The 12,863-nt window shown below is 43.0% G+C and overlaps 1 protein-coding gene across 1 annotated transcript in view; it reads left to right on the top strand.

The window, feature by feature from the left end:
- Window positions 1-636: 636 nt before the first annotated feature.
- LOC121548377 (ATP-binding cassette sub-family C member 12-like) overlaps window positions 637-12,863 on the top strand; it is a gene marked incomplete at its 3' end in the record, with an annotated part of 63,994 nt that continues 51,767 nt past the window's right edge. The window contains 6 exon segments of the mRNA XM_045217182.1: window positions 637-766; window positions 1,739-1,797; window positions 7,821-7,990; window positions 9,062-9,208; window positions 9,871-10,018; window positions 10,118-10,354. Of these exon segments, the coding sequence (XP_045073117.1) occupies window positions 1,744-1,797; window positions 7,821-7,990; window positions 9,062-9,208; window positions 9,871-10,018; window positions 10,118-10,354 (756 nt within the window).

Here is a 12,863-nt window from a genome sequence, read left to right as displayed (position 1 = left end):
TTATCATATAGTCGTGTAACCATCAATTATGGACAGTAAACTTGCCGTGAATTAATTCATTATAATTGTCGTAATTGTAATATATTCATTTTAGGGGGGGGGGGGTCAACTTTATTTCAAAGTACATACTCATTAGCAGTTTTTCATTTTTACAATAAGTGGGTAAAGTTGGTAATCATTTTACAAGCAGAACAGCACAGTCAGGGGGAGAAGCTTCATTTCCAAGTGGTCAAAACCATTCGTTTTTGAGCCAGGGGTGTCAACAAAGCTGCGATATATTTACATTTACGTTTTAGTCATTTAGCAGACGCTCTAATCCAGAGCGATTTACAGGAGCAATTAGGGTTAAGTGCCTTGCTCAAGGGCACAGCGACAGATTTTTCACCTAGTCGGCTCGGGGATTGGAACCAGCGACCTCTCGGTTACTGGCACAACACTCTTAACCACTAAGCTACCTGCCGCCCCATATCATTAGGTATGTCCTAGCTACAATTCATTAGGTATGTCCTAGCTACAATTATGACAATATCGGTGGCCATTTGCATGACAATTAATCATTACCCAAAAGTCCATAATCGTCACAGCTCCACGACAAGGAACCTCTGCACAAGCTAACCTTTGAGTCGCCATCAGGTTCAGGGATCTAACTGTTAGGCATGGGACTGGCTGACTAGAGCACTGGAGCCAAGGTCTCCTAATATAAGCGTTAGGATTTAGTTTCACTAACTACGCTACGGACTGCTCTCTCCTCTCCTCTAGAGCCAAGGTATTGTTATTTATTTCTTCCCATCTTCTTAAAAGCTAAGACAATGTTGTGAGGAGCTTTCTCTTCCTCTGATCAAAGCTAAGCTAGGACAATATGACTCTTGACTGCTTGATCCTGCCAAGCTAAACACAGTCCACAGGTGTTGATGTTTTTTTGACAGAGTTCGATTTAAAAATAGATCTGTTCTTTGATAGTATTTGCTAATCTGTGACGGGATTCTTCACACACGGCAACACTATTGTTTTGTCTATTGTGAATTTGTACCTTTTTTTTAAGTTTGAGAAAAAGTTGTGAAGAAAGCACAGAAGGAGATGACTAGTGGAACATTCTAAACTTCCTAGCTCTTGAACTGTTAAACATGAAAGAAAGTTACCTCAACTTCTCATGGCAGTATGGTTTAGGCACAGTTTAATGTTTTAATTGAAGTGTTGTTTTTAAATTGTGGGAATCAGGCGTTGCAAATAGATACATGTCTGTGTGGCAAGCTCTTGCCACACAGGCTAGAGAATGAGCAACTTCCATTTCAAAATATTGCCGTTATGTGATCATAACTGGACGACTCTTTACTGCAAACAATAGACTGATGTGGTTGGTGTTGACGTTATAGCAGTTGTTACATTGTTATTCTGTACGGCAGGGCTCTCCAACCCTGTTCCTAAAGAGATACCCTCCTGTCCAGCCTGTCCAGGAACAGGGTTGGACAGCCCTGTTCTATACCATGGTCATTGAAGTATTGAGTAACTGTTTTGGTGTTTAGGCAATTGATGTTTGTTTAAAAAAAATAGATTTTTGAGGATATGTTTGACAGAGAAGAAATCAGAGGAGGAGACACAGAAGGCAGGGATGACCAGGGATTGGTCAGTGGTGGGGGGTAATATGTGACATGTCAGGGGAATGTGACCACTCCACCACGACTCTGTGCAGCCATTTGATGTTACAGGGTTATTTTATGTCTGCTCTTTTATCCCTCAGACACAATGAAGAATGTTTACCAGGCATCAGAGAAGGAGAGCATCTCAGGGCTGTCTATCGTAAGTACACTTTATCTCCTTCACCACCACCACCACATCTCTCTCTCTCTCTCTCTCTCTCTCTCTCTGTCTCTCTGTCTCTCTGTCTCTCTCTCTCTCTCTCTCTCTCTCTCTCTCTGTCTCTGTCTCTCTCTCCCTGTCTCTGTCTCTGTCTCTCTCTCTCTCTCTGTCTCTCTCTCTCTCTCTCTCTCTCTCTCTGTCTCTCTCTCTCTCTCTCTCTCTCTCTCTCTCTCTCTCTCTCTCTCTCTCTCTGTCTCTCTCTCTCTCTCTCTCTCTCTGTCTCTCTCTCTCTCTCTCTCTCTGTCTCTCTCTCTCTGTTCTCTCTCTCTCTCTCTCTCTCTCTCTCTCTCTCTCTCTCTCTCTCTCTCTCTCTCTCTCAATTCAAGGGGCTTTATTGGCATGGGAAACATATGTTTATATATCCAAAGCAAGTGAAATAGATATTAAACAAAAGTGAAATGACAGTAAACATTACACACACAAGTTTCAAAGGAATAGACACATTTCAAATGTCATATTATGGCTGTGTACAGTGTTATAATGATGTACAAAAGGAAAATAAATCAACATAAATATGGGTTGTATTTACAATGGTGTTTGTTCTTCACTGGTTGCCCTTTTCTTGTGGCAACAGGTCACAAATATTGCTGCTGTGATTGCACACTGTGGTATTTTACCCAATAGATTTGGGAGTTGCTTAAAATTAGATTTAAAAAATTTTTTTAAATAGCAAGGCCATTCGCACACGAGTCTACAGTGGGGAAAAAAAGTATTTAGTCAGCCACCAATTTTGCAAGTTCTCCCACTTAAAAAGATGAGAGAGGCCTGTAATTTTCATCATAGGTACACGTCAACTATGACAGACAAAATGAGAAAAGAAAATACAGAAAATCACATTGTAGGATTGTTAATGAATTTATTTGCAAATTATGGTGGAAAATAAGTATTTGGTCAATAACAAAAGTTTCTCAATACTTTGTTATATACCCTTTGTTGGCAATGACACAGGTCAAACGTTTTCTGTAAGTCTTCACAAGGTTTTCACACACTGTTACTGGTATTTTGGCCCATTCCTCCATGCAGATCTCCTCTAGAGCAGTGATGTTTTGGGGCTGTCGCTGGGCAACACAGACTTTCAACTCCCCTCCAAAGATTTTCTATGGGGTTGAGATCTGGAGACTGGCTAGGCCACTCCAGGACCTTGAAATGCTTCTTACGAAGCCACTCCTTCGTTGCCCGGGCGGTGTGTTTGGGATCATTGTCATGCTGAAAGACCCAGCCACGTTTCATCTTCAATGCCCTTGCTGATGGAAGGAGGTTTTCACTCAAAATCTCACAATACATGGCCCCATTCATTCTTTCCTTTACACGGATCAGTCGTCCTGGTCCCTTTGCAGAAAAACAGCCCCAAAGCATGATGTTTCCACCCCCATGCTTCACAGTAGGTATGGTGTTCTTTGGATGCAACTCAGCATTCTTTGTCCTCCAAACACGACGAGTTGAGTTTTTACCAAAAAGTTATATTTTGGTTTCATCTGACCATATGACATTCTCCCAATCCTCTTCTGGATCATCCAAATGCACTCTAGCAAACTTCAGACGGGCCTGGACATGTACTGGCTTAAGCAGGGGGACACGTCTGTCACTGCAGGATTTGAGTCCCTGGCGGCGTAGTGTGTTACTGATGGAAGGCTTTGTTACTTTGGTCCCAGCTCTCTGCAGGTCATTCACTAGGTCCCCCCGTGTAGTTCTGGGATTTTTGCTCACCGTTCTTGTGATCATTTTGACCCCACGGGGTGAGATCTTGCGTGGAGCCCCAGATCGAGGGAGATTATCAGTGGTCTTGTATGTCTTCCATTTCCTAATAATTGCTCCCACAGTTGATTTCTTCAAACCAAGCTGCTTACCTATTGCAGATTCAGTCTTCCCAGCCTGGTGCAGGTCTACAATTTTGTTTCTGGTGTCCTTTGACAGCTCTTTGGTCTTGGCCATAGTGGAGTTTGGAGTGTGACTGTTTGAGGTTGTGGACAGGTGTCTTTTATACTGATAACAAGTTCAAACAGGTGCCATTAATACAGGTAACGAGTGGAGGACAGAGGAGCCTCTTAAAGAGAAGTTACAGGTCTGTGAGAGCCAGAAATCTTGCTTGTTTGTAGGTGACCAAATGCTTATTTTCCACCATAATTTGCAAATAAATTCATTAAAAATCCTACAATGTGATTTTCTGGATTTTTTTTTCTCAATTTGTCTGTCATAGTTGACGTGTACCTATGATGAAAATTACAGGCCTCTCTCATCTTTTTAATGGGAGAACTTGCACAATTGGTGGCTGACTAAATACTTTTTTCCCCCACTGTATATATAGTCAAAGCTTTCCTTAATTTTGGGTCAGTCACAGTGGTCAGGTATTCTGCCACTGTGTACTCTCTGTTTAGGGCCAAATAGCATTCCAATTTGCTCCGTTTTTTGGTAAATTATTTTTTCTTCTCATGATTTGGTTGGGTTTTTAATTGTGTTTCTGTTGCTGTCCTGGGGTTCTGTGGAGTCTGTTTGTGTTTGTGAACAGAACCCCAGGCCCAGCTTACAGGTCTCTTCTCCAAGTTCATCTCTCTGTAGGTGATGGCTTTGTTATGGAAGGTTTGGGAATCGCTTCCTTTTAGGTGGTTGTTGAATTTAACGGCTCTTTTCTGGATTTTTATCATTAGTGGGTATCGGCCTAATTCTGCTCTGCATGCATTATTTGGTGTTTTACGTTTTATAATAATAATAATAATAATATGCCATTTAGCAGACACTTTTATCCAAAGCGACTTACAGTCATGCGTGCATACATGTTTGTGTATGGGTGGTCCCGGGTATCGAACCCACTACCCTGGCGTTACAAGCGCCGTGCTCTACCAGCTGAGCTACAGAGGACCACGGACTACAGAGGACCAAATATCCTCAGTTGTACACTGAGGATATTTTTGCAGAATTCTGCATGCTGAGTCTCAATTTGGTGTTTGTCCCATTTTGTGAATTCTTGGTTGGTGAGCGGACCCCAGACCTCACAACCATAAAGGGCAATGGGTTCTATAACTGATTCAAGTATTTTTAGCCAGATCCTAATTGGGATGTCAAATTGTATGTTCCTTTTGATGGCATAGAAGGCCCTTCTTGCCTTGTCTCTCAGATCATTCACAGCTTTGTGGAAGTTACCTGTGGCGCTGATGTTTAGGCCGAGGTATTTATAGTTTTTGGTGTGCTCTAGGGTAATGGTGTCTAGATGGAATTTGTATTTGTGGTACTGGCAACTGGACCTTTTTAGGAACACCATTATTTTTATCTTACTGAGATTTACTGTCAGGGCCCAGGTCTGACAGAATCTGTGCTGCTGTAGGCCTTCCTTGGTTGGGGACAGAAGCACCAGATCATCAGCAAACAGTAGACATTTGACTTCAGATTCTATTAGGGTGAGGCAGGGTGCTGCAGACTGTTCTAGTGCCCTCGCCAATCCGTTGATATATATGTTGAAGAGGGTGGGGCTCAAGCTGCATCCCTGTCTCACCCCACGGTCCTGTGGAAAGAAATGTGTGTGTTTTTTGCCAATTTTAACTGCACACTTGTTTGTGTACATGGATTTGATAATGTTATATATTTTTCCCCCAACACCGCTTTATATCAATTTGTATAGCAGACCCTCATGCCAAATTGAGTGAAAAGCGTGAGAAGACTTTGCCTTTGTTTTGGTTTGTTTGTTTGTCAATTAGGGTGAATAGGGTGAATACGTGTTCTGTCGTACGGCAATTCGGTAAAAAGGCAATTTGACATTTGCTCAGTACATTGTTTTCACTGAGGAAATGTACAAGTCTGCTGTTAATGATAATGTAGAGGACTTTCCCAAAGTTGCTGTTGACGCATATCCCACGGTAGTTATTGGGGTCAAATTTGTCTCCACTTTTGTGTATTGGGGTGATCAGTCCTTGGTTCCAAATATTGGGGAAGATGCCAGAGCTAAGGATGATGTTAAAGAGTTTAGCCAATTGGAATTTGTGGTCTGTATATTTTATCATTTCATGTAGGATACCATCAACACCACAGGACTTTTTGGGTTGGAGGGTTTGTATTTTATCCTGTAGTTCATTCAATGTAATTGGAGAATCCAGTGGGTTCTGGTAGTCTTTAATAGCTGATAATAAGGTTTGTAATTGATTGTGAATATGTTTTTGCTGTTTGTTCTTTGTTATAGAGCCAAAAAGATTGGAGAAGTGGTTTATCCATACATTTCCGTTTTGGATAGATAACTCTTCGTGTTGTAGTTTAGTGTGTTCCAATTTTTCCAGAAGTGGTTATATTCTATGGATTCTTCAATTACATTGAGCTGATTTCTGACGTGCTGTTCCTTCTTTTTCCGTAGTGTATTTCTGTATTGTTTTAGTGATTCACCATAGTGAAGGCTCAGGTTTTCTGGGTCTCTATGTTTTTGGTTGGATAGGTTCCTCAATTTCTTTCTTAGGTTTTTGCATTCTTCATCAAACCAATTGTTCTTGTTGTCTGCTTGAAATGTTTAGATTTGATAGGGAAGCTGAAAGGTCAAATATACTGTTTAGGTTTTCTACTGCCAAGTTTACACCTTCACTATTACAGTGAAATGTTTTGTCCAGGAAGTTGTCTAAAAGTGATTGAATTTGTTGTTGCCCAATTGTTTTTGGTAGGTTTCAACACTACTTTCCTTCCATCTATAGCATTTCTTAATATTGTGAAGTTCCTTTGGCTTTGATGCCTCATGATTGAGTATTGCTCTGTTCAAGTAGACTGTGATTTTGATGTGATCTGATAGGGGTGTCAGTGGACTGACTGTGAACGCTCTGAGAGACTCTGGGTTGAGGTCAGTGATAAAGTAGTCTACGGTACTACTGCCAAGAGATGAGCTATAGGTGTACCTACCATAGGAGTCCCCTCGAAGCCTACCATTGAAGGGGTTGGGCAGAAGGGGCAGAGGTCTGATATGGGGGGCCAAATAGGGTGTGGCCAGGGTTTGCTTGGGGTGGTCTCAGCTGGTTGGGGTGTGGCTGGTGATGCTGTGGTCTGGGTGTAGGTCCTCTTGGCGTGGGTTCTCTCGATGCAGGTCCTTCAGGAGGGGGTCTTGCAGGTCTGAGAGGGTGTCTCGCTGGTCTGGGCGGGGTGTCCGTTGCTCTGTTGCTCCTGTGTGAGGTGCTGGGGCTGCGGTTGAGGGTGACGTCCTTCAGGGTCCTGAGGCACAGTCCCGGGAGATGCTTGCATTCAGCCGCTCTATGGTGGCAGTGTGACCGTCTTTTCGTGGTAGCAGGGCGGAGATCACCACTGGTGCTTTGGGGAAAATGGAAGAAGCTTTTTCAATCACTCCCTTGAGTACTGTGGCCACCCTTTCCTGCTGGGCCATCAGGTCGTTTGTGCCCGAGTGAATTATGATGTGGCTGGGGGACCCTAGTCTGTCCTCTGACAGCAGCTCCAGGGCAGGCCTAGTGTTTGGGCACCAGAGTTTAGCCACTTTGTGTTTGGGAAAAAGTTTATTCTCTTGAATGTATTTGCCATTTGAGTCAATCTCTGTCTCTGTCTCTGTCTCTGTCTCTGTCTCTGTCTCTGTCTCTGTCTCTGTCTCTGTCTCTGTCTCTGTCTCTGTCTCTCTGTCTCTGTCTCTCTGTCTCTGTCTCTCTGTCTCTGTCTCTGTCTCTGTCTCTGTCTCTCTCTCTCTGTCTCTCTCTCTCTCTCTCTCTCTCTCTCTCTCTCTCTCTCTCTCTCTCTCTCTCTCTCTCTCTCTCTCTCTCTCTCTCTCTCTCTCTCTCTCTCTCTCTCTCTCTCTCTCTCTGTCTCTCTCTCTGTCTCTCTCTCTCTCTCTGCCATCTTGTTTCCCTGTGGTTTTTGTTGTTGACTTTGATTCTGCCATTGAAGCTTGGTACATATGTACCCTCCTTGGTTACGGTACACTCTTTGATGGTACATTTGATGTAAATAAAGGCTAGTTACCATTGTCTCTCTCCTTCTCCCCCTTTCTCCATGTACAGAGGAAAATAAGTGAGAGTATCATATGGAATTCTGAATCTAATGCCGCCATGGAGATGAATCCAGATGGTCTACTGTCCCTGGACTACAGAGAAGAGGACCCCCCTCCCAACAAACACCTCAAGTACCACACCAGCCTGCAGAACATGATCCCATTCCGCTTCTCAAACAAGTAAGGCACAACTACACACCTGTAACCCTACCCTTAACCCCTAAACATAATAACCCCTAACCATAATAACCCCTAATCATAATAACCCCTAATCATAATAACCCTTAACCCCTAACCATAATAACCCCTAACCATAATAACCCCTAATCATAATAACCCTTAACCCCTAACCATAATAACCCCTAACCATAACCATAATAACTCCTAATCATAATAGCCCTAACTCCTAACCATAATAACCCCTAACCATAATAACGCCTAACCATAATAACCCCTAACCATAATAACTCCTAACCATAATAACCCCTAACCATAATAACCCTTAACTCCTAACCATAATAACCCCTAACCATAATAACCCTTAACCCCTAACCATAATGACCCCTAACCATAATAACCCCTAACCATAATAACCCCTAACCATAATAGCCCTAACTCCTAACCATAATAACTCCTAACCATAATAACCCTAACCCCTAACCATAATACCACTAACCATAATAACCCTAACCATAATAACCCTAACCCCTAACCATAATAACCCTAACCATAATAACCCTAACCATAATAACCCTAACCCCTAACCATAATAACCCTAACCCCTAACCATAATAACCCTAACCCCTAACCATAATAACCCTAACCCCTAACATAATAACCCTAACCCCTAACCATAATAACCCTAACCATAATAACCCTAACCCCTAACCATAATAACCCTAACCCCTAACCATAATAACCCTAACCCCTAACCATAATAACCCTAACCCCTAACATAATAACCCGTAACCCCTGACCATAATAACCCAAACCATAATAACTTTAACCCCTATCAATCGATTACATTATGCAGTGGAAACCAAATGCTCTGTAAATCATATGATTCCCACAGTGCTGCAGCTGTAATGATAGATGTGTTCCTGTCAGAATCGTCTCAGTATAGCATGGTGTGTTTTAGACAGTCTGTGGATTGGATTGCCTGACTCAATCTGACTAGATTTTGGTTAGTAGCTTTTCATAGAACAGTGTGTACAATGCAGTTGGACTCTGATGTTGTCCGTCTCTGTCCAGGTCCAACCCCATGGACGATGCAGGCTTCTTCTCCTTCACCTCGTTTGCCTGGATGACTCCCATGATGTGGAGCCTGTTCAGGAACCGACTGGACAAGAGCTCCCTCTCGCTGTCTTCTCATGATGGGGCCGACACCAATGGGAAAAGGTGGGACTATGAATGTTAGCCCAAGTTAGCGCGCTGAGCTAATGCCTAGGCATGGTCTGTCAATGGGAAAAGGTGGGACTGTGAATGTTAGCCCAAGTTAGCGCGCTGAGCTAATGCCTAGGCATGGTCTGTCAATGGGAAAAGGTGGGACTGTGAATGTTAGCCCAAGTTAGCGCGCTGAGCTAATGCCTAGGCATGGTCTGTCAATGGGAAAAGGTGGGACTCATTATTAATGTGGGACTCGCACCATGAATCTATAACCAACTGGGTTTTGAATCTTGTTAGCCCACTGAACTAAAGCCTTGGACATATCTGTCAATGGGAAAAGTGACTATGACAATGAATGTGTAATGGGCTGGGTATCGAACCCAGGTTGTTTGCATGGCTAAAGACTGTTAGCCCACTGAGTTAAAGCCAGCCTAGGTGTCATCTGTAAGAGCTTACTCAAATCTTCAGGTTTCAGGCAGGGTTACTCATCACAAACATGTGATGTATCGCATCACCTTAGCCACAAACGAGGAAGTAAACTGTAAAATGTTTATTAAAGCTGTCAAAAATAGATGATAAAATCATTTTTATTGGCCCTGTCACCCTGTGCTTTTGTTTGAGCTCTGAGTTCTGTGTGACAAAAGACCGAATTTCTTTGACTTGTTCCTCTGCAGGTTTGAGAGGCTTTGGGAGGACGAGGTGGCCAAGGTGGGAAAACAGAACGCTTCTTTAGGTCGGGTCTTCATGCGTTTCCAAAGGACTAGATTACTAGTGGCGTTCCTCATCTCCATCCTGTTCACGCTTTCTGTATTTATTGGACCAGTAAGTCGGTGATTCAAATAAATTCATTTCCTGCGTAGATGTGGATTCATTTAACACATTAATCGATTCGTTATTTTAAACCATCTGTGCATGTTTCAGGCGGTTCTGGTGTATGAGATCCTGAAATACGCAGAGGCCCCTGAGGCGTCTACACTGGTCCATGGTGTCGGTCTGTGTGTGGCTCTGTTCATCTCAGAGTTCTCTAAAGCCTTCTTCAGCTCTCTACTGTGGGCGGTTAGCCTGAGGACAGCCATCAGGGTGAAGAGTGCCTTCTCCACTATCGCCTTCCAGAAGATCATCTCTCTTAGATCCGTCGCCAACATCTCCGTGGGAGAGGTACAGTCACACAGATACCGTATGATGTGCTCATGTTTTGTTTTCATTCTGTGGGTTCAGTACTGTCATAAACCTTTCACATAGGATTCACAGTATGTTGCCTGTAAAAATAGCTGGCCAATGTTTTATACGATCCAATTTCAAACGAACTTTTATAAAACCATTGCTTAGCCGGCAAGCAGCAAGAGACATTCAACTTTGACCCTGTTGTTGCGATCAGTCTCAAGGTAACCATGACAGCCAAAAGTTGTAAATTCCTCAGACAGAATTAGCTTTTATTTCTTCACGTTAACCCTCTAGAGTTGATGTCCGGCGGAAATCTAATTAGCATTATAAAACATTTAATAAAACATCTGTTTGTTTAAGCTAGAGAAATGTTTTTTAGCATCTACATCTAAATCCACCGCATCCTGATGTCGCACCTCCGCATCTGAGGTGAAAGGTGACAGAGCTAGAGCGGTGTTTGTCAGACCATGAGACATCCCGAAAATCGGTCTTCTCACAAAACTGTCTGTATGACCCCTCTATGGAAAGATGAGACTCGATGGTGTTCTCCGTTTTGCTCTACGACCCCCACAAGCATCTTGGAACTCGTCTGAAGTCGGTTAAAGCCGATCTGCCAACTTCTGTCTGTAGCGTCCGAACGGTTTGGGCTACACACTGATATGACCCCTCTGTGGAAAGGTGAGACTCTCACGAACATGTACTGAACATGTCGGTTGTTTTGCTCTAGGACGTCCACAGGCCTCGCAACACTGGTCTGAAGGTCCCCCAGGACCAGTTGAAAAATGTAATGGAAATATATATGGAGACTGTTTAGTGCCAAAAATAAGGGGTTAAATACAATTAGAAAAAAATTATAAATAAATAAAGTTTCCTGATCTTTCTTATATCTTTCAGATATTTTTTTGGTGGGGCTATCTGTTGTTCCATGTAGTGAATCTGTTATTCAATGCGTTTGTATGGGCTAATAGCAGTAAATACAAATAAATTAGGCCCTAATCCAGGGTTCTTCAATTCCGGTCCTGGAGGGCCGAAACACTTCTGTTTTTCATCCTCTCCTTCTAATCAGGGGCTAATTCAGACCTGGGACACCAAGTGAGTGCAATTAACTACCAGGTAGAAATAAAAAACAGAAGTGTTTCGGCCCTCCAGGACCGGAATTGAAGAACCCTGCACTAATCTATGGATTTCACATGACTGGGCAGTGGCTCAGCCATGGGTGGGCATAGGAGGCCCACCTACTTGGGAGCCAGGTCCACCCACTGGGGAGTCAGGCCCAGCCAATCAGAATGAGTTTTTCCCCCCAAAAAGGCCTTGAGTAGTGGGTGAGTGACTGACTCTTTCCCCTCATATCATTTGTCGGTGGCTATACACAGCTAGAGATGCAGGTGTCATTTGGTTAGCTAGCAAGAACTTCAAGGACAGTTAGCAAATCTACTCTGGCTATCTCTCTACTCCAATTTCAGACCACTCTCGTCTGAGTGTGCCAGAGCGCAGAATAACTGATGAATTTACGAACACGCCAACATCCGCTGAATATGACCGGTGTCAGTAAACGTAGGCAAAGAAAGTAAAATGTAGTCACGAACGCTCTAGATAACATGTAAACAGCCAAACTAACCAGCTCTGCTAGGGTGAGTAAAATGGTCAGAGTGAGGTGTTCCCTCATTTGTGTCTGGAAGTAGATAGCTAGCAAGCTAGCCAACTCTAGCCAGTTAGCTTTGGGTGCTTGGTTGGGACAAGCATGCATTGGCAGGCAAGCTGCAGAAGGACGAGCAGGCTAGTATTCCCCTTTGTTTATCAGTCCAATTTTGACGGCCAACTAGCTGAAAAAGTTTGAGAGGGTTTATCTAATGCTCCTTCGTTAGATTCTAGCTCCTCTTTCTCTGGCTAGCATTAGTTGTTGATCTTGTTGTTGTTGTTGATGTGCATAACTGAGGAAGAGAGAGCCTACCTTGTCATGGTTGTTTGATCAATAGGACTGTAAAGTTCCCCAAATGTAAGAGGACTCCCGTGGTATTTACATATTTGCAGAAATCCATTCAGGTTTATTTTGTGGCTTTTGGCGAATGCGTTCTAATGATCTAAAGTCGCACTGTTGCAACTGCCTATAAACACACAGTCCAGTTCAAAGTGAATGATGGCAGGCCTGTGTGCAAATGGCTTGTTTGCATAAAGGCCTACTGTAGCTCTGATTGGCTATAGCGCACCGGTCTGTGTAGACTCCGGTCCTGGATGAGAAATATGTTTTTATTAGGTTTTATTTACTGCAGTGTCTATTAATTGTCCAAACGCACGACCGCTTTCCCACTCTATATTGCTACAGAGTTTTCACAAATGCCTTAATATACATAATTCCCAAACATTCTAAGAATTTATGAAAACTTTAAAATGACCACATTTAAGTGCTTGCTTGTCAGACAAAAAGTGTCATTCTTCCTGGGGGTGTATATGAACAGATTTTAATAAGATTCAATGTTGCTAAAATGCTGTCAGTTCAACTTTA

This window comes from Coregonus clupeaformis, unplaced genomic scaffold (genome assembly GCF_020615455.1).
Source record: "Coregonus clupeaformis isolate EN_2021a unplaced genomic scaffold, ASM2061545v1 scaf0957, whole genome shotgun sequence".
Taxonomy (NCBI): Eukaryota; Metazoa; Chordata; class Actinopteri; order Salmoniformes; family Salmonidae; genus Coregonus; species Coregonus clupeaformis.
The sequence above is the reverse complement of the archived record's forward strand: the minus strand, read 5'-3'. Positions and strand labels throughout refer to the sequence as shown.